The sequence below is a fragment of the Alosa alosa genome, chromosome 4 (assembly GCF_017589495.1).
Source record: "Alosa alosa isolate M-15738 ecotype Scorff River chromosome 4, AALO_Geno_1.1, whole genome shotgun sequence".
NCBI classification, from domain to species: Eukaryota; Metazoa; Chordata; class Actinopteri; order Clupeiformes; family Clupeidae; genus Alosa; species Alosa alosa.
The window spans coordinates 14,885,366-14,906,897 of NC_063192.1; the positions used below are offsets into that span (position 1 = coordinate 14,885,366).

Genomic DNA, 21,532 nt, shown 5'->3' on the forward strand with positions numbered 1-21,532 from the left:
AAATCCGTGGCTTTTCAGGCCTGACTGCCACTTTCAACAAACTGTGACAGCCTTGGAGCTCGCGCTCATCTCTGACTTTCTGACAAGAAACTGCTCCTGTTGTTCTGCAAGAGGCAGATAAAAATGTCCTCGTCCTGTAGCAGCAGGCGGCCAAGTGGATGCATCTGAAGCCAAATGCAAAGCACACAGCAGCGGGTAAATTAAGAGCAGTACCACATCAGACATGTTGTACACACACACACACACACACACACACACTTTGGAAGAAACAAGACTACAAAGTCAAATTAAAGGTACACGAGCCAGTTTATGTTACAGAGGAGCTGCCAACAGAAACAAATATCTGGAGCGTCACAGGTAGCAGACGGCATTATTGTGCTGCTGTAATTGGACAAGCGCCTGTTAAAGAACGAAACAGATGGCTTAACTGGTGATTAATTGAGAACATGGCTTCCTTTTGTGAGGTAAGCGATATTGTCGACGAGTGACATCCACACACAAGCGGTGTCCCTGTGAAGCTTGGGTGCCCTGCCTTCCTCCGTCAGGTTCCCGGTGAACTGCCAAGCTGTTCCTCACTGGAGAGTAACCGAGACCTGTTAGCGGTGCCAAAAGCACACACCATGGAACCAATCTAAGAGATCTCTCAATCACAATCCAGCCCAGACATGGCATCATCCATGCTAACTTGATATTTTAGGCAAAGACAAAAGCAGACAACCATGTTTTTTCCATGTTGCCCTGAAATTGCATCATATTGAGTTTTCTCAATGCTAATGTGGTTAACCATGTCAGACAAAACAGAGATCAACGGGTCAGATTTGTTGTACAGCTTAAAGGAGAGATTAGACTTCACCAACAAGAAAAGGCCAGCAGCTACACAAATTAACTATCGAGTGACATGTCGCTGTAAATGGAGACTTTAACTGTTGCCCTGGAGGACCGGGCAACCTTTGACCAGTTGGCTCAGAAAGTTTGAGGCGATACTCAGCATTTCCGTCACCCATGAAAGCCTGCCATTAAAACACCACTGGGAGCCAAGCGGCCTATTCTAGCTCTCCTGAAAGGGAACGGGGAAGAGGATTCTCCAGAATAACTGCCGTGCCGTTTGACAAAGATTGTATCTTTCAAAAGCTCTGCGCTGCGCAGCATAGCACCATGGGATATATTTTAATGCCAGTCAATATTATAACTTTTTTTTATCAAAATAAGAATATTTGTAATGGTGGATATTTTAGAATATACAATGAAATATACACAATTAAATGGGGGGAAAAAGGTCTCGTGGTCTCGCGCTAAAATTAGAGAGAGTTAGAGCGAGTAAATACTAGACCGAGTCAAGACCAAGTATTTTTGCTTTCAATTCCGAGACAAGACCGAGTAAGCAAAAAATGGTCGAGACCAAGACCGGGCTGGAGTACTACAACACTGTCCCTGGAGCAACTCGGGGTTAAGTGCCTTGCTCAAGGGCACAATATTGCCGAGTATTGAACCCACAACTTTTCAGGCTACTGCATGCTAGCCCAGCTCCTTAACCACTACGCTATTACCTTCACAGGACATGGCATACTGTGCTTTTACATACTTTTTACATACATCGGTCCAAGCCGTAGACCCATGGCATAATTGAGTAACAATGCAACAATCCAACAATCCAATCTATGTTAGTCTGAGTGACCGAATTTCCTGTTTGGCTCACTGTGGCCAGCCAGCATTACCGAATGGGAGGAGGTTGATATAGACCCTTTCAACAATATAAACAAAAACAATGCTTGAACGTTCCATTTGGGTCCCAATCTACTTCCTCTGCATTAAGATAACATATGGAATGTTAAAAAGGAAGTCTTGTGGGGCCAACTATGATGCTGATAATGGAACTCTTGAAAGGGTCCATAAGGAGATTTACAGAATTGTTGTTTCGGTGACTTCAATAGTAATAGTAACATTTAATAATAATAGGGCCCTTCAGTCCCATGTTGTTGAAAATAATAGGCGATTTGAAGGGGAGAGGAGGTCGAGAGGCTCTGCAGTGCTATGCTGACGAAAACCTGCTGCCAACCTCAGGTGTTTTCCTCTAATGCCATAAGCAGCATCAAAAGCCGCCACTAACAACATCAAGGCTGGAAAATCCACACCTGTCAGCTGATCGGTATTTCTCCAGCATTGATCGCACACATTCATCCACATTAGATAGGCAGGGCCGGGATAACTCTGGGCCCCTTGGATAAATCTGTGCTCTCTGAGGAAGAGATATACAGCGAGGAAACCCTCCCCACCCCGCACTTGTCCATCCTCGATCCTCTAATGGGTGGAAAACACTATGTGGATGACTTGCTGACGATTGGAAGGCCGCCAAGTCTGCTTCCTGTCTGTTTTTGTGCCCATCGCCGCCGCTAAGGAGAGGAGTGATGAGGGGGAATTGGGAGTGCCACTGAGTGTGGTGCAGATCAGAACTTAGCCTAGACCTCTCACACGCACGCACGCACGCACGAGGACATAACCAGGTTGCAGTAGACTTTTACCACAATGGGGTTCCCAGCTTCCCATAGGACAGATAACAAGAGGGAGGTTAATGGGAGGCACCACCGAGAAGTACTGCAGTCCGTTTCTTCTGCGACGAAAACAGCTCAACACACCGCAACCTCCCCAGCCTGTTGCTTTACGTCACCTCCCATCACAAACCAAACAAATGGGTCGTGCTCCACACCAGCAACATTTTGCGAGCATGTGTGTGTCAAACTGATGCAGGTTTACCCTTTTGCTATAAATGTCTTGATGGATGCATTTTCTATCACTTTGCTCAGCAACCCAAATGATCACTGTCAATCATACTACCATCAGGTGAGCAAACACAAAGAGTGGAGAGCTGGAGTGGAGAGCTGCATAAATACAGGTTGGGCCACATTTTTGGTCAAGGGGTCTCTGTCTGAAAATAAACTTGAACGCTTGTCACTTTCTGGCTGTGCAGCACTTCTACAAAATGGATGAACGTGTCAGAAAAGTCTGGCGAGATGGCTTCCCAACCAAGGGCAAGAGGGTAGAGATGCTTCATGCTCCATCAGGGACCAGGGGTTCTGCGGCACACCCTCTGTGCAAGGGCGTGTGTGAGGTTGTGTGTGTGAGAGTGTGTACGTGTCTGTGTGCTAGTGCGTGTGTGTGTATTGCCTGAGAACCTTACCCTGAGTGACTCCTGTAGCAGCAGCAGGGAAGAGCACTTAGTGGGAAAGAGATGCGTCGTCTACAAATAACCCCCCCCGGCCGTCGAAGCATGACTGCGCCATGTAGCTGATGGTTCCCTTCAACTCCCACATGCCTCTCTCTCTCATACATATATATGTACATACATACATACATACATACATACATACATACATCATACATACATACATACATACATACATACATACATACATACATACATACATACATACATACATACATACATACATACATACATACATACATACATACATACATACATACATACATACATACATACATACATACATACATACATACATACATACATACATACATACATACATACATACATACATACATACATACATACATACATACATACATACATACATACATACATACATACATACATACATACATACATACATACATACATACATACATACATACATACATACATACATACATACATACATACATACATACATACATACATACATACATACATACATACATACATACATACATACATACATACATACATACATACATACATACATACATACATACATACATACATACATACATACATACATACATACATACATACATACATACATACATACATACATACATACATACATACATACATACATACATACATACATACATACATACATACATACATACATACATACATACATACATACATACATACATACATACATACATACATACATACATACATACATACATACATACATACATACATACATACATACATACATACATACATACATACATACATACATACATACATACATACATACATACATACATACATACATACATACATACATACATACATACATACATACATACATACATACATACATACATACATACATACATACATACATACATACATACATACATACATACATACATACATACATACATACATACATACATACATACATACATACATACATACATACATACATACATACATACATACATACATACATACATACATACATACATACATACAGACAAACATACATACATACATACATACATACATACATACATACATACATACATACATACATACATACATACATACATACATACATACATACATACATACATACATACATACATACATACATACATACATACATTCATTTTATGACATGCCATCCCACAAAAAAAGCAGTCTCAGTTTCAACCGAAAATGACCCATTGATGCCCTGTTTTGCACACGAATACTTTTGCTCTAATTTCTGACAACTTAAAAAAAAAAAAGTTATGAATAACACCGCTTTAAGCATTGCTATATAGTACTATCTGGCTCAGATATCCTGCAGACATCCTCTTCTGTCCTCGGATATTCATGCTGTGTTGTTTTTGCAACAGACAAAACAGGCAATAAAGGGCTCACATCAAAGCAAAGTCAAACAGAAAACACCCATTCACATCCTTCAACCAGGTCGTGCGGCAATCCTCAATCAACTGAACCACACTAATGTTTCCTCTGATGGCAACCACAGCAAGCTCAAGCTCTGTTTCAGTCTCCACACCAGCACAACTGCAGTGCTCTCACCTGCTCAGCAAACAGCATTCAGAGAGGTGAAGGTGGGGTGCTGCAGTGCACTTGGGTCTGTTTAGTGTGGACTGAATCCTCTATATGTGAATGTGTCTCCTGGAGCAGACTCACTTAGTCATCTACACATTTAAGCCATCTGTTCCGCTGAGATAGCTTCTAACCAGCCTCCAGTCGTGTTGCAATCCACTGTCCAGGGATTCTGTCATTAGGATGCATTACCTTTGGGGTAATGTGGCTTTTCTCGGCTCTTTCAAATGTTAATGTGAACCTGTGCATGCCTGGGCGACTGTGTTTGTGTGTGTGTGTGTGTGTGTGTGTGTGTGTGTGTGTGTGTGTGTGTGTGTGTGTGTGTGTGTGTGCAGAGTTTTCTAGAAAAAGCTTGATGGTGTGAGCGAGATGGGTAGGCAGTCAGACAGGAGGGTGTAAAGACATGTTTTGAAATAAGTGGCATACTGTGATGAATATTTGTAAGTGTGTGTGTGTGTGTGTGTGTGCGCACACAGCAGGGGGTAGGATTCAAGTCATTTTGCTGGTGTGTGGTAAGGTAAGTGGGACCGTGTGATGTTAAGAGACGAGAACTGGGGTGACATGGGGTATGTGCGTCGGAAGGGAGAAGCGGAGCTGCACTGGGGTGGAGAGAAGTGACATGTCTACTGCAGGGATTACTCCTCCTTCTGCAGGATGTGCGGCACTGCAATGTGGAATCATGTCCTCTTCCCCTGATACTGGGGATTCAGACCAGTATGCAACAGAGACACAGGTGACCAAAGAGAGAGGGGAGAAGGAGAGGCAAAAGAAGATAGGAAAAGAAGAGAGGAAAAGAAGAGAGGAAAATAGGAAAACAAAAGAAAAAAGGAAATCCGGTAAACAAATCGAGAATGAGAATTGACGAGTGCGGGATTAAAGAAGCAGAAAAAAAGGGGGGGCAGACAGAGTGAATAAGGAGAAGAGAGAAATGAAAGAGCTAAAGAAAGAATGAGACAGAGAAACAGAGCAGAGGTGGAGGGAGTAAAGGAGGGAGAGAGAGAGGCCATGAGGCCACACGGCTGGAGTGAGACAAAACAAGAGCAGGCCAGACTAAGCGAGACGCATGACGGCGAACACGTCTCTCTGTGTGCAGGCTGTGGACAGGTGAGCGGCTCGTCTGGTCTGGACTCTAATCCAAGTGTCTGGCACTTACCTCCCCAAAGTAGGAGAGGAGGAGAAGAGGAAGAGAGGAGAGGAAGAAACACTGTATTATTGAGGATGAGTGTTGGGCTCAGTCAGGCATGCCTGCTTCCTGAATCATTTACATCCAGCTAATGTCAGCTCCCATCCTCCTCTCTTCACATACTCACATGCACATACACACACACACACGTGCAGACTTGTACCTCACACACACACACACAAATTGGAATACACATATAGGTGGGCTTGTGTGCAGATATCTAGAAATTACTGTCCTATCCAGATAAGTCCTCTGTTGTTCTGTTCCAAAAGGCTATCCTTCACAAAAGCACTTTGGTGCTCCTCCATGTCTTAGTGCCATTCTGAGTGACCAAATGGGAACGTGTATAGAAATCCTTATGAATGAGTTTGACCTGTTCACTGGAACAAACCTGACGTACCAGACATAGTGTTACAAAACTGCAATCTGTCACAATCAGTGTCGCCATTTTTCAACGTTTTTATTTCAGTACTTGTTCTGGCAAGCACAAAAAAATGGCAGGGGGTGGAATTTCTGCCTCTCCACCAGTTGAAGTGAACGCCAGGAAGGTTAAATGCAGTACAGTAAAGCATTGATAGGAAACAGCTATTATCACTGTTCAGTCTTACTGAGTAGGTCAAACTTCATGGATGCCAATGGACCAATATACATTCTACTGCTGCTGTGTTTGTTCCACAAAACCATACTAAACACTACATGATTTTGCGTTCCCTCATCATCAGCTGAATGTGATCAGCTGAGATGCTTCAAAAACAATCTGTGATTTAGATATGCAGAGATTTTGAGGAAATCAAATTTCACATTACGTTTATTCTCAGCTGCTATTCTGGTGCCAATACAATCACCTCCGCCTCAACCCAAAGCCTTCTCAGCTGTGGTTGATTTGTCGTTGCGGCAGTGCTTGCATCTGAGGCATGGCAAAATACTGTGAATAACTGCTTTTCCCCAACACTGCTGGGGTCCTATCCTGCCTGATCGCATGGACTGCTCCTACCCTAATAACATTACAGCAAGGGCTTCACGGCAGGCTCAGCCCAGCTCCCAGAAGACACAGAGAGAAGGGAGTGTGTGTGTGTGTGTGTGTGGGGGGCGTCTGAACAAGCGATGCAGTCAGCAAGGGAAGCACAGGAGAAGAGACCTTAAACTTTTACTGCAACAATATTTACAATTAGAAGGCGGCGGCCTAATGGGATCTGGCCTGGCATTAAATGTTAAATCAGTCAGTCATGAAATTAAAAAACAGAGGGATAGGAACACATACAGTGGGACACAAAGTGATGGTGATGGGGGGGGGGGGGGGGGTGGGCCATGCATCCTTCCTGATTTCCCAACTCTCCACTTCTATTTTCTTCTCATCAGTCCTTCCCCTCCCTCTCTCCCTCGCGCCCCTGCCGTATCTTCTGGGGAGACGGAGGTGTAACCTAGATTCCTGGATGGGGAATGGCTGCTGTGGAATGATGACCGTAATCTCACAGTGTTCTGCCACGTTTGCTGCAGGACAAGGAATAAAGTCTGACTGAAAAAAAAGGGGCATCTGTTGCTCTCCCTCTCTTTCTCCATCTTTCTGTGTGTGTGTGTGTGTGTGTGTGTGTGTTTTAAGTGACTGCATCTGTGTGCTGATGGACCAGCATGCGTGCATCAAGCAGCATGTACAGTAAGAAGATTGATAGCCTGGGAGGATGAGCAGTGACTAGCTTATTAGGTGTAACATTACTCACCCTCGAGTTATATCCCTCCCCCCCAAAAAAAAGACTTGACTACTTTGTTAATCTCAGACTGTACCTTAGTGACGGAAGTCATAATAGCTCAATCAAAGGAGTAATGAACATGATGAATGTTCTGGTAGTGCTCACACAAGCAATGGCAATCATCTTACAGTAAATGAAATGGAAACACACAGCACCGAGTACACAGTAGTTGAGTTCATCACCCTTCAGTGATAACCTACAGTGAGGCTAATGCTGGAAGAATGCCTTGGAAAACAGGATGAATATACACTACACATTTCAGTGTTTGTCTAAAACAACTGTGACTATTCTGACTTTGTATGGCTCTCACAACCCTTCCACCAAAAAAGCTTTCAGATTCAGATTTTAAAATGGCAATGAACTAGTTTTTAACACTATGAAAGATGCAGCAACTAGTCTTAAAATATAACCCAATAGAAAAAGTATCTTTTCAGTTGACACATGGAGCAGAGTGCATTAGTGCAAAGTTAAATATTTATCCAAATGGTTTTCTAGATCTCAGCTGAGTGTTGCCACGTCACCGGTATAAATGTCACAACACGGAATGAGAATTTAACACTTTGAAATGTAGTGCATGCGAGCGCTGTAAATTTCAACCCGTGTGTCTTTTGCTCCAAAGTGCATTGTGATTCTCTCCACCCGTTTCCCCATTAGCCTTTGGGAAAAGTGCTGACTGTGATTTCAACGCTCATCCTTGCCACTCCCTCCCAACCCCACCTCCTCCTCTGCACATTATATGGAGATGTATTCACTGGCTATTACGGGAGACACTGAATGACTCTGCAAGGGGAGGGAGCGCACGGTCAGTCTGGGTCTGTGAGGAAGTGGGGTAGAGAACCTCGAGGCAGAACTGAACCTTACCTCAGACAGAGAATGACTTATTCAGTTTTCCCAAAAAAGAAAGACTGGGGGGAGGGGAGGGGGGTAGAAACTCCCAGGTTCTACAGACACACCCACGCTTTTGTCTTTTAAGGCTCTAAGTGCTGAACTCAACTCGCCCGGAGTCTACAGTTCACGTCACGCAAGTCTACGGAATCAGCTATGATATTATTGAGCCTGACTGGTTCCTTCCGTGCGCATAAACACATTCAAACTAGCAGGCAGACAGGCAAGCAGCTATGTCACGCATCTGTCAGCAGTCAAGTCTCCAGCAGCTTGGACTAGATCCACGGCTGGAAACTGGGGCACTCTGAACAAGTTTCCGACGCTCGGGAAAATCTAATTTTACTAGAAAGTTACAACGGTTAGAAGAGGGCTGTTGGTCCTACTATGCACAGCTGAGACACTCGAGAGTACTACTGACAAGCCAGCGGTTAAGGCTATGAGCAACCAGACCTGGTGCATGTGGCTGTCACAATACAACATCTATAAGCTTCAATAAAGCATTTTAATTATCCGCGGTAAGGTCAGACTCCAGTCAACACACATCAGTTACTTTTTTGATATGGATGAGTTTGGAGGTAGATAGGCAGTACTTCAGAAGGGTCAATCTGAGTGTGCAGTCATGGCGGTTTAACAGCAACACAAAAGCAATGGATCATTTCAGCAATACAAGCTAATGCAGTCACTGCAAAGAAAAAGTGCGTGCGTGCGTGCGTGACGGGCTCTGCTGCACCTGATGGGATGCCATCACACTGAGGAAAAAGAGCAGAAAGCCAAGACACGCCACCCAGTCTCATAATAAAGACTAGCTGAGCAGGGCCCCAGGCTGAGATTACAGACTTATTCTCATATTTTTTTTTGTTTTTATTAGAAACGCCAAGACGAGTTTCAAATGTATCCAAATGCACCCCACTTTACACATAAAAATAGAGCCATTATAAATAGCGATGGCAGAAACATTTAAAGCGTATTACGCCTTAGACAAGTTCAAATGTAATAATAGAACACAGTGAGCTCCACAACAACGTGGATGAGTGAAATTATCTATTTATGCGCCAAGCTGTCGACAAGTGCCATTTGTCAAAATAGATCTCCTATAAAGACATCAACATGAGGATATTATGGAGAGGAATACGAGGGGAAAAACATCGTAAAGCAAATAATCTCATCATTCAGTGTCGCTGTGATGTTTATAATTTGTACCTATTTTATCACATTTCACACATCAACATCTGGGCAATAAAACAGAAGAGTGCAGAGATGTCCAACTTTGGGGAAAAAAAAAAATATTTGATATTCTGATGATCAGACATCAGAGCTTGTGTCTCTTCTACTAAAGACAAGTGGCAATAGGTACAATAGAACAGGGTCTACATTAAAAGTACCTCTAATTGTGAATAATATGCATGTCATACTGAATTACTCTCGGTAATAATTTCGCTAACTGTACAAGGCCATCTCGTTCTGTGCTGCGCACAAGTAGTTTGGCAGCTTTGCAGGCTGTTGCCTGACACAGTCATGGAGATGGGCTCAGATCGCACCGTCTCTCTCAGCTCTAAGCTGCCAGCGAGCGCTGAACAAAAGGACCGAGGTGAATCTGAGCGTTTGCGAAATCTGTCGACGAAGCAGTGTCATCTGGTCGGATGGTGGGGGTTGGTGTAAAAAAAAGAAGACAAATAAGCCCTGGAGAGAGGACAGGGAGGATGGTGTGTGTGTGTGTGTGTGTGTGTGTGTGTGTGTGTGTGGGGGGGGGTGCTGCTCTTACCTCTCCTGCTGTCCATGACATAGGTCTCGATGATAGCGCTCTTCTTACAGATGTCATCTGCCATGGACGAGCAGCTTACCTCCAAGTGTTTCACCTTGACAGGTGGCAGAAACAAAACACGTATCACATATATGTACACCGTCACCCACGCAAACGCATACATTCACACACACACACACACACACACACACACACACACACACACACACACACACACACACACACACACCATCTCCTCACACCGCCTCAGGTTCCCACACACAATGCTGTTGTCAGACATGTCCATTAATCAAACAGTGAGCAGTGCATGGGGCTAATGGATGGGCAGGAGGTAAACAGGCCCGGTGGCTGGGGCTGTTACTGTTGACTGGTGACAGTGGAGGTGGCTCCAAAAACAGCAACAGCAGCAGCATAGCCAGCCTCACCGAGTCTTCCCATCTCTCTGCACTGCTCCTACTCACTGACACACACTGACTTTCAACCTGCTCTCCTTTTCCAGCACTGTATCATATATACAGTATATATATAGAAAACCATAGTGACGTCTGTTCCCTGCGAGACAAAGAAATAAGGTCCACGAAGGGGATGGAAAACTTCTGGTCTTATTGTGACAAAAATAAGGACAAGGACATGCTACACAAAAGTAAAATCAAATTGTTGTAAATAAGTGACTGAATGAAATAAATGGTTTTGCTATTACTGTACACAGTTTTAAAAACACATTACTGAAGGCCTTCCTTCTGTACAGCAGGGAAAGTTTCCGAGGCACTCTCTCAACTCTTAACTCTTAACTGATCTAAACCCAGGTGTGAGTGTGTATGAGTGTGTATGTGTGTGTGTGTGTGTGTGTGTGTGTGTGTGTGTGTGTGTGTGTGTGTGTGTGTGAGAGAGTGTGTGTGTGTGTATGTGTGTGTGCGCGGATTTGTGGCACAGTGGGAGATGTAATCTTAAAACCAGTGATGTTCTCCCACAGGCAGTGAGCAGCACAACCCCATTTCCTGTTTGTGCCTGGTCAACATTTAGCTTCTGGGTTAGCTGGCTTTAAAAAGTTAGCGTCTCTCAGGAGAAAGATGTGCATCTGAGTGGCAACGCTGCTTATGTGCAGGCTGGGCTCCTGTGCTGCTCTGCTCAGTGGTTGGCTATGGCATTTGTTGAACAAATAGTCTCCGTCTCTGTCCATATGCTTGGACCGTATATGGCTGAACAAGCCATCCCAGGATAAAAGCATCTGGTAACCGAGCACATGTGGATGTAAACATGAGGGAACATCTGTGGGCCTGATAAAAAAAAAGTATTTATGTAGACATAAATATCAGCGGTTCTGACGTACAGCATATCTGCTGAATGTCACGAGATCTGATCGAGGGCATTTATAGGGAAATCTCTCCTTTTCCATGGCCTTTGAAATCTAGTAAAAATTAAACATGAAAGTTAACTTTATAGAACAGTACGTATAAGTAGAGCTACGGATCCTCACGTCATTATTCCGGTCATGGGCATTACTACCATTTTTTCTTCAGTGGCTTTCACCAGATGCTTCAAACTGCAGTTTGTTTGAAAGGTCTATTTCTGGGAACAGTCGTACAAAAATATCTAGCATCCATCTCAAAGCATCATAAAGTTACAGTCACTAAAATATTGTGACTAAATAAGTCAAATATCCCCAAAACATTGCCATAGCATACAGGCAGGCTTTACAGACCATCCTACACAATGCCTCTGTTGTTTTGTGACTTGATATTGTAATCTATAAATGCTGAAATCTATCTGTCTGTGGAGATTCCAATGATGTCTAAATCATTCTGAACAGCACATAGAAGCAACAGAGGACCGTTAGCACTTACAATAGATTGCAGTGTTTAAGAGTCTAAACACTACACCATGATAAAGTACCTTGTTGAAAACAAAACAGAGTGATATATATTTAAATAAACTATAAGACTCTGTTTTGCTAGTCATAAGACTCTGTTTTGCTAGTCATGAAATGGATATTTTGTCTTTCCTGAGAGCTAACATGTGTCTCTGGGACACAGGGTTGTTTTTTGGACAGCTGTGCTGTGTGTGTGTGTGTGTGTGTGTGTGTGGCACCTTCTCCTCCAGCAGCCATTTCTCCTGCTGGACCTCAGCCAGCCTCTGGAACAGCTCACCGACTTCATCATCAGACAGGTCGGCCGGCCGCTGAGACTGAGGACTACCGGTGTTAGACTGAGAGAGAGAGAGAGAGAGAGAGAGAGAGAGAGAGAGAGAGAGAGAGAGAGAGAGAGAGGGGAAGGGAGAGAGATAATGAATGAGACATGGTGAGACAGACAGAAACATGAGGGGAGGGAGAGAGAGATGTGGAGGGAGGGAGGGAGGGAGAGAGAAAGAGAGGGTGGGGTAGAAGGAGAATGAGAAAAGAGGGGGAATGATCAAGAAAGACAGAGAGATGGCAAGAGAGTAGAGCACAAGAGAGAGTGAGGAAGTGAGAGAAATGTGATGAAAGAAAGAATCAAATGTGGCAAAGAGGAGAGAGGACAAAAGAAGGACAAACAAAGAGCGATCGAGAGGAAGACAGAAAGGAGGGCAGAGTAAACACGAGGAGTAAACACCGGGCCATGAGAGAATCATGAGGAATGAGAAGACTCTTCTGCTGACATAAGCCGCCTGTTTTATTTGTGTGTGTGTGAGTGGGAATGTGTGGTGTGTGTGTGTGAGAGAGAGAAAATGTGTGTGTTGTCTTAAACAACACTTCCGATAACTGTAGGGAGTCCCACTGACCTTATCAGACTCTGCAGACGTGAGAGAGGCCCAATAATAAGTGCTCTCTATGCACAACAATCTGCGGGAGGCCAAAGAGCTCTCCTATCTCCTCTGGCCACTCAAGAACACTACATGGTGAGAAACCAAGACGGCTTTGCAAAGCGCTAGAGTGAGTTCCGAGAAAGAGAGAAAGCTGAAAACGGTGGAATCAGCACTCATAAAGAACAGAGAGAGAGGCGCTCTGGCATCAAAATAAACGAAATCTGAAAAGCCGAGTGTGCAAGAAAGGGCTTCCTTTCTTAAACAGGCCACAAACAATATTATCAAACCCACTATAAAAAAAATAAATAAAAAAAATGTCACTAATGTGAGAGATAAATAAATATGTCTCTCTTTTCAGCGTGCCAGTCTGTGGCATGTATAGCTAAGGCAGACAGAGACAGAAAAGTTCTGATTGGCTTTGACTGAACCTGTCTGGGAAGCCAGATGAGTGGAGTGTACAGACTGCATTCACTGTATTTTATCTCTTGGTTGCAATGCGCCAAGGCAGCTCATGAAAGCACACCAATCTAAAAGGCACATCTGAGTTTGGATGCAACGTGTATAATTAAACCGCATTTTATAGTGGTTGCTAATGGCCATTTCATCTCTCAAATCCCAATTTCCCCCCTTTTCATGTTCTCTAATAAACCCAAATCTTTAATGAAAAGTAAAAAGAAATAAAAAACGAGGAAACTGGTTAATTATTAATGGCAATATAACAACACAGAGACAAGTCTCTTTTGCTCGTGGACAAATCTTTGCCTTTCCTTTTGCTAAAAATAAGACAATTCTCCCTCTGAACACGTGACAGCCCCAAACACTGATACAGGGTCTTTATTCAAACGGCCAGTATTTATAGAAACTACGCTACCCGGGGGCTATTTATAGTCATTCCAGGGCTCATGGAGCCACATGTGAGCTCTCCCAGCTCAACAAGGGAAGACTCGGATGTCAATAGTCTGGAGTCTGCAACTGCCTGTCGATGGCGGCAGCGTCTGATGTCTAACTCGCACCAGTGAAGGGCTGTTTGGGGCAAATGCCATCGGCCTGGAGTCTCAGTTGTCATGGCCACGGTATGCAGCATGCACAGCTTGGTTGTTGATGGCAACTCCTGGGCTGATGGTTATGATGCTTCTGCCAGTGTGATGAGTGAGTGAACTTTAGAGGCATATGAATCACTTTTTTGACTGATAAATCGTGTTATGTTTGATGTGTGGGGTGTTGACAGATTGTAATCTATGTATCCAGGCTCTAGTGTGTATGCAGTGTGGTGTATGTGTGTGTGTGTGTTAAGGGGTACCTTATTAGCGCTCTGGGTGGCCCCTCCCTCCTTCATCATCTCCCGGTAGCTGAAAGAGGAGACACTGCTGCTGTCCCCGGTCTGCTGCGTACGGCTCGGAGAACTGATCTCAGACAGAACCAGCTCCTCCAGGCCTGAGGAACAGAAAACACACATCATAAGGAAAGTGTGAGGAGGATGATGTTTACCACTTTGATAAGTGATATTCAAAAGGTTTAGCAAAAGTACCAAACCAAAAGCTTGGACTCACATGGTTAATGCATGATAAGTCACATTATACACGTACATTCAATCAAACCGACTTATTCAGTTATTGAATTTACAAAACATTCCGTATTTTGCACTTTCCAAAGATAATTAAAATATCACTAAAATGTCCTAGGGTCATTTTACATAAGGCTGAAGGGCGCACACAAACTGTGCAGCTGAGCTGACGAGGGAGGATGAAGCCAGACTTCTTTAGATCAGTCTCTGCACCGAAACGTATACACCGGAGCTGTCGCTTCCCCCGTGAAACTACAGCACACCACCGGTGAGCACAATGTTCCGGGCGGCTGAGGCAGCGAGGTGTGTGTGTGTGTGTGTGTGTGTGTGTGTGTATGTGTATATATACACGTCTGCTGTTCTACACGCTGCCGTTTTAAGATCTTACCGGACAGATGACAAAGATAAAGCTTGCCTACTTTAAAATGTCTGATTCTAAACTTTCTGTAGAGCAACCATTAAAAATTCACGAAGCACTTAAATTATGGATGGCCCAAAAGAGGATTGCCCTGGCATCACCAACAATCAACGGAGAGCAAATGCGAGTATGCACTGCTCAGTGGCACATTTGGAGAAGGGGGCCCCATTAAATATTTAGCCTCCCCACATCTCATAGTGATGTGCTGGTGGGGTCCCCCAAGGAGTTACTGTTTTTCCAAGACACCACTCACCAAAGTTTTTCACAAGTGCTAGGAAATCATGTGTTAAATTTGGATTGTTTCCCCACAAACCATGAGGGCCTTTTGGCTCCTTGAACTAATATGGAGTCAATATAGGCCAAAGTGTAATCAACTGAACCATCCTTGGAAGTTCATTAACATCGCTGAGAGGTTCGACTGTAAATTCTTGAGTCCTCGAAACACAAAGGGTTAAACTTTCCTTCTGTGCAGAGTGTCATTCTCATGAAGAAAGACAATAAAGGGTGTCCAGTGAGTGCTCCTAACCTCCAATAAGCACTGAAATAATGTTTGATGACTGAAGAAGCTTTGATGACTGAAGAAGCTTTTTTCTCCCCCAGATTTAAGCTAATTTTCCAAATCACTGACCACAGAACAGAATGTAAATTGACTTAATTTTCAACATGACCGAGATAAAAATCTTTATTGGACCTATTCTCTGTACACACAGAGTGATGCCTCAGCAATAATGCTTACTAAGGGGGAAAAAAACAATGGCTCCAATTAACAGCCACTCTGACTGAGGGTTCAAAACCATCAGACAGATTTTGAACTGTCACACATGATCGCATCTCATCCCCAGCTAAGATGAATGCAGAACATATAGACTGTGGCCTTCACATGACCTTGATGACACGACAGGGGAACCCAGATCCATACTAAAAGGATCAAAGAGTAAGATCCATGTAACCTAAACCAAAGAAGATGAGGATCAAAATACCTATGTGGGGAATTCTCCCATTCGCTTTTTTTGTTTTACACGCTTCAGTTACGCACTTTTGTGTTACGCGCATTCTCCCATTCCCGCTTCTGCAAGTTTGAAATCAAGGCGTCCTTATGAAAGAGGCACGATTTATTTAAAATAGAACCAGACTGATCCACCACCTTGTTAATTTAGGTTGATGTGAAAACGTCGAACGTGGACTTTCTCGTTAACCTTCTGAATGCCATTTAAATCCAGAAAGAACACAAACCAGTCTTTGATTTTGAAAACGTAAGCATGGTGAACGGAATAGCGAACGGCCTAGAGTAAAATGGTGTGTCATCACATAACCTAACAAAGAATTGACTTAAAAATTTTACTTTTGCTTTGAGGTTTGTTCATAAAGAGTCAAGACATGCTTGAGGTGTGTAGATTTAATTTCCTAATTTAAAAACTCACTGTTGAAAAAGAAAGTTTCAATGGCAGCCGCTATTCGTATACAGTAGAGACTGGCATAACAATACCAGCCTCCATTACAAATGAATCAAGAGACAGGAGAATATAAACAACGCTGCTCGACAATAGTGCAGACGTCTGTGCAAATGTATGGATGACTTCGGTCAAGTTGGAAAGAAATGCAGTCGGTAAGCTCCAATATCCAAAGTGGGTGATTATAACAGGGCTTTTCCTATTTAACAACGTAGCCTCATGTATAAGGTAATGTCGGGATATGCCACCGTGTGACACTGTAATGGGGAAAAACATAAAGCCGTATCAGCATAATAATTAAGCACCAAATTTGATACTTTGTAACATTCTGTGTAACCTACATGTATTTAGAGCTAGGCCTACTGCCGACATCGAGCAATATGCCGTTTCACCTTGTAGTGGCGCTCGACCTTAATACAGCCCTCGGGAGCGCGTAGCTGAAAAGGTGCTTAAGACAGTGGCAGAATGTGCGCAAGAGCTGTATACATAAGAAACGCCCAGATTTTGGGGCTGCTCCTCCTAAAACGCGTAACTCCCTCCATCATGCGTAAATGATGAGGGGAGAATCTGTGCAGGCTGAAATGCGCGTAGTTGCGTGTTTTTTTTTTACTTACGCACCCGTGCGCACATGGGAGAATTCGCCCCATGTGAATAATGATGGGACTTCACACGGATTAAGTTCAACTACGAGAAAAGTAGGATTAAAACACTCACATCACATTTGATAATAATCAATTCCCACTTTGTGATTGAGGTCTCTCAGTGAATTTACACTGCACCTGAACTTCAACAGCTTCTACTGCTGAATAGGTTGGGACACTTCATGACATGTACGGTAAACATAAGGTCTGTCACACTCTGCCCTATTTGCAGTTTGTGGCCTTCTGTAGTTTGCTAACTAATGAAGAGTAGCCACACACTCTTTTTTCCTTGTACTATTTATTTACCCACATCTCCTCAGACATACTTCACCAGGGTACTTCTGTAATTTGAGACAATGTTTTCCCCTTTGCTTTTCATTAATATAATAGGAGAAAAATAAATAGAAAGATTTAATTCAGCATTGTGCATAATTCACTTAGTCTCACATCGTGTATGCAAGAGCTGCTGAATCCGGAACAGTCACTGTGTGAGAATGATTTATCACCCTGGATGATCTTTCCAATTTCCCGTGCATGGTTTTAATTATAACGTGTGTTTGAGGTTTATTTACAGACGGTCTACACACTGCACTGTCAGGATGCCAGATTCTACAGCCCGATACTCGCACACACTGTGCCATGAACCAGACCACAGACGACAGAGTGGCCTGGTTTTCAATTTCACTCCACAAGCGTTACAGCCCCTTACTAAAGACATAATCCTGTGCTGATCATGCCAAGGGTTTAGGTGAGCACCTCAGCATTTTGCAAGATGGGAGGGGTTGGGGTGGGGCTGTTGAGTAATATGGCCACCGTCGGCTAATTTGTAGTTATCTGTACAGACGCAGGCGCCGCTTTTCACCTGCTGTGTTATTTATGCCTGCTCTGCATATTCACTTACCTGCAGTAAATGTTTCATGCTCTCATGATGTAACATGCCTCTCCAGACTATCTGAGAAGAAGCCTCTAGACCGTAGTCTTAGCATCTCTCTTTCCCCTCTCGTATATTCTCCTCTCCTCCCTGCTTTCCTTTCTTGTTGTGACAGAGGAGCTGGGGGTGGGGGCGCAGGGGAGGGGGGGTGGGTGAGGAGGCACGTGCCGCCTGGTGTGGTGCGGTGTTGGGTTGTGGGGTGGGCGACCTGTGGGGCCTCTCGTCTTACCTGTGCGGGTCTTAGTGTTGGTGAGGATCTCCTGAAGCCGCTCCTGAAGCTTGTCCGCCCGCTTCCTCTCCAGGTGGAGCTGCCTCTTCAGGTCCTTCAGCTGCATGGAGATGAGAGGAGACAGGAGAAGGAAGGGGATAAAAAAACAAAGACAGAAGGCATAAAGACACATAAAAACATGATAAAACATGAAAGGGTGAATAGAGAAGTGGAGAGAGGAAAGAAGCAGAAAGGAGAGAGTGGGGGAGAGGAGTTTTGGAGGAGGGAGGAGGGGACAGTGCCAGGTTCCGGTTTCTGTCAGGCCTCCACTGTGTCACACCTAAGTGTGTTTGTGTGTGTGTGTGTGTGTGTGTGTGTGTGTGTGTGTGTGTGTGTGTGTGTGTGTGTGTGTGCGCGTTTTGCTTGCTGTCGAGTGACATGAGATCAGGTGCCATCAACACCCCTGTGAGCCACACGAGTACCAGAGACGGGAGACTTCCGTCCACCTGCCATGTGAGGAGCGCGTGAGGTGGGGTGATGAGACAGCACGGGGCTCGTAGGGTAAAATGAGCACCTGAGCTTAAACACCTGGGAAAGGCATCCTAGACAGGTCCAGTGCCCCGGGCTCAAAACCTAACGACACAGAGATGAGCCACCTGGCATAAGTGCTTATCTCACCTTACCCAGGTACGTGTGCGATCACTCAGATAAGTCAACATTGTGGTGTGTACATCAGGCCACATCGAAGCACACCATGTGAGAGACCAGGGGTGTCTATTCCCTGCGCTACCATCAGGTAATGCAGTGAAACCAACCTTCACGCAATGTCCTTCTCATTACTGTAGTCCACTACATGTGCTGGGCCATTATTTGGGCGTGGTGTTTGCTAGAAGAGCTTAGGCAGATCACTTAACAGCGTAATTAGCGTAGGGGCCGATCAGGTGATGAGTATCTACCTGACACGTGCACAGAGCACGGGAATGAAGGGAACAAAAAAGTCTCTTAACGAGGACCACGAGGAGTGGACGAGGGCGAAGAGTGAGGGACCGAGAGAGAGAACCAGAGAAAGGAGGAGTGCCACCTGCAGCCTAATGAGTATAGTAATCTAGTGTGGTGGAGAGAGGGGAGGGGAAGGGGACACTGTTTGAGGTGGGGTAGGTGCACAGAAGCCATCTGTAAGTCAATGTGTCAATTTCAAAATGGAGAGTGGAAATACAACAAGAAAAGGAGCTGACTCATCATCGCTCTCCTAACCCTTTCACCCCCCCACATCGTTCTCGCTCATCTCTCCTTCTTTCACTCTCCCTTTCTCCCTCTCTCCCCGTCTTTGTGGTCGGCCTCCACTTACCGCCGAGCTTCCCTTTTTCTCCAGGATTCTCTGTCCATCCACAGTGTCTTTAATCTCCTGCAAGGCACAGACACAAAGAGAAAAAGGAGAGAGTGTGAGGGGGAAAGAGAGAGAGAGAGAGAGAGAGAGAGAGAGAGAGAGAGAGAGAGAGAGAGAGAGAGAGAGAGAGAGAGAGAGAGAGAGAGAGAGAGAGAGAGAGAGGGGAAGAGAGGGAGAGAGGGAGAGAGGGAGAGAGAGATAAGAAAGACACACACACAATGGAGATAAAGGTCTTCCTTTAACGCACTGTTAACATGGCTGAGACAGGGGTTCGTTAAAAGACCAATTTTGTAAGTCGCCAAAAAAAGGCGCTGTGTCTCCAGGGGACTCCTGGCAGCAACAGATGTATCCACGGAGAGGCGGGGGCATTGTTCTGCCGCTAGGAACCAGGAAGGCTGTTCTGAGTCACATCAAGAACAAGTTCAATGAACACGCCCCCGCACCAAGGGAGCTAAGTAGCTTCCATATACACACGAACACTGGAGTGTTTTAATACGAAACCTTAATATTGGGTAAATCCAACAAAAGAAACTGGAGCAAAGCTATTTTTAAGACGAGCTACAATTACAATTACGTTTAGAGCCTTAAACAGGTCAAGGAATGTACCCAAAAAATTTAATCATCTGTCACTATGAAGAGGTCTATTTGTTATGTCTATTTTTTGTTGTGCAGTCTCACACTTGATAAGAATTTGAGTTAGCCAAAAGGATTAAGTCTACAGTTTCAGTTTGCACATACTCTCAGATGCGTTTGAATCAACATCGTTCAAGAGTGCATTCATTTCAGTGCAGGCTACATATCATTTGTCTTTGGATCAACATGATTCTGGAGTCCATTCACCTAGAGCAGACTGCATATCACGCACTGATGAGGAGAGTGCACTGTCAATGACTTTATAGAGAGGATACATCTGTCCTGTCCAACCTTTCTGGTCTAATGGCTTCACTGCTTTATTAATCGCCTTATTAATATTTCCAATAACCGTACCAGAGTGGCTGCATGCAATAGCATCGCATGTCATTTACTCGTAGTCATGCTGTGCCACACATATCCGAGCTCATATAGGGGGCTAGAAGTTCATGTTCGAGCTGGGCTCTGTAGAGTGCCAACAGACATACAGCGGGGAAAATAAGTATTGAACACGTCAACATTTTTTTCAGTAAGTATACTTCCAATGAGGCTATTTGCATGAAATTTTCACCCGACCTGAGTATTAACTCAGTTAATCCACCCATATAAAAAAATCCAAACATTCCATAGGTAGAGTTATGTGTAATAAAGTGGAAGGACACAGGAAAAAAGTATTGAACACACCTGCTGAAATTTCTTAAATACCTTGTGGAAAATCAGTCACAGTATTCTGGTGTGAGTTTGGCCCATTCTTTTAAACAGATAGTCCTTTAATATTGAAGATTCCAGGGGTCCATCTTGTGAATCCTGATCTTTAGTTAACTTCCAAAACTGTTCAATTGGATTGAAGTCAGGGCCTTGATTTAATTTCTCTGAAACCAATTGAGATCTTCCTTTGCTGAATGGTTTGGATCATTGTCCTGCTGGAAGGTCTAGCCATGTCTCATCCTCATCATCCTGGTGGATGGAAAGATTCTCCCAGAACAAAATGACTCCATTCATCATTCCTTCAACTGTATGAAGTCTGCTAGTATCATGAGATGAAAAACAGCCCACACCATGATGCCACCACCTCCAAACCTCACTATTGGTAGGGTATTTTTAGGGTG

General features: G+C 44.1%; 1 protein-coding gene across 5 annotated transcripts in view; it reads right to left on the reverse strand.

The window, feature by feature from the left end:
• The window catches only part of gripap1 (GRIP1 associated protein 1), a 52,503-nt gene that overhangs the window by 5,918 nt on the left and 25,053 nt on the right, over positions 1-21,532 (reverse strand). For all 5 annotated transcript variants that reach the window (XM_048240723.1, XM_048240724.1, XM_048240725.1 and 2 more), the window contains 5 exons: positions 19,755-19,811; positions 18,428-18,527; positions 14,494-14,627; positions 12,501-12,617; positions 10,413-10,506 (listed from right to left, as the gene is read on the reverse strand). In XM_048240723.1, coding sequence (XP_048096680.1) covers positions 10,413-10,506; positions 12,501-12,617; positions 14,494-14,627; positions 18,428-18,527; positions 19,755-19,811 — 502 coding nt within the window. The remainder of the gene's footprint in view (positions 1-10,412; positions 10,507-12,500; positions 12,618-14,493; positions 14,628-18,427; positions 18,528-19,754; positions 19,812-21,532) is intronic.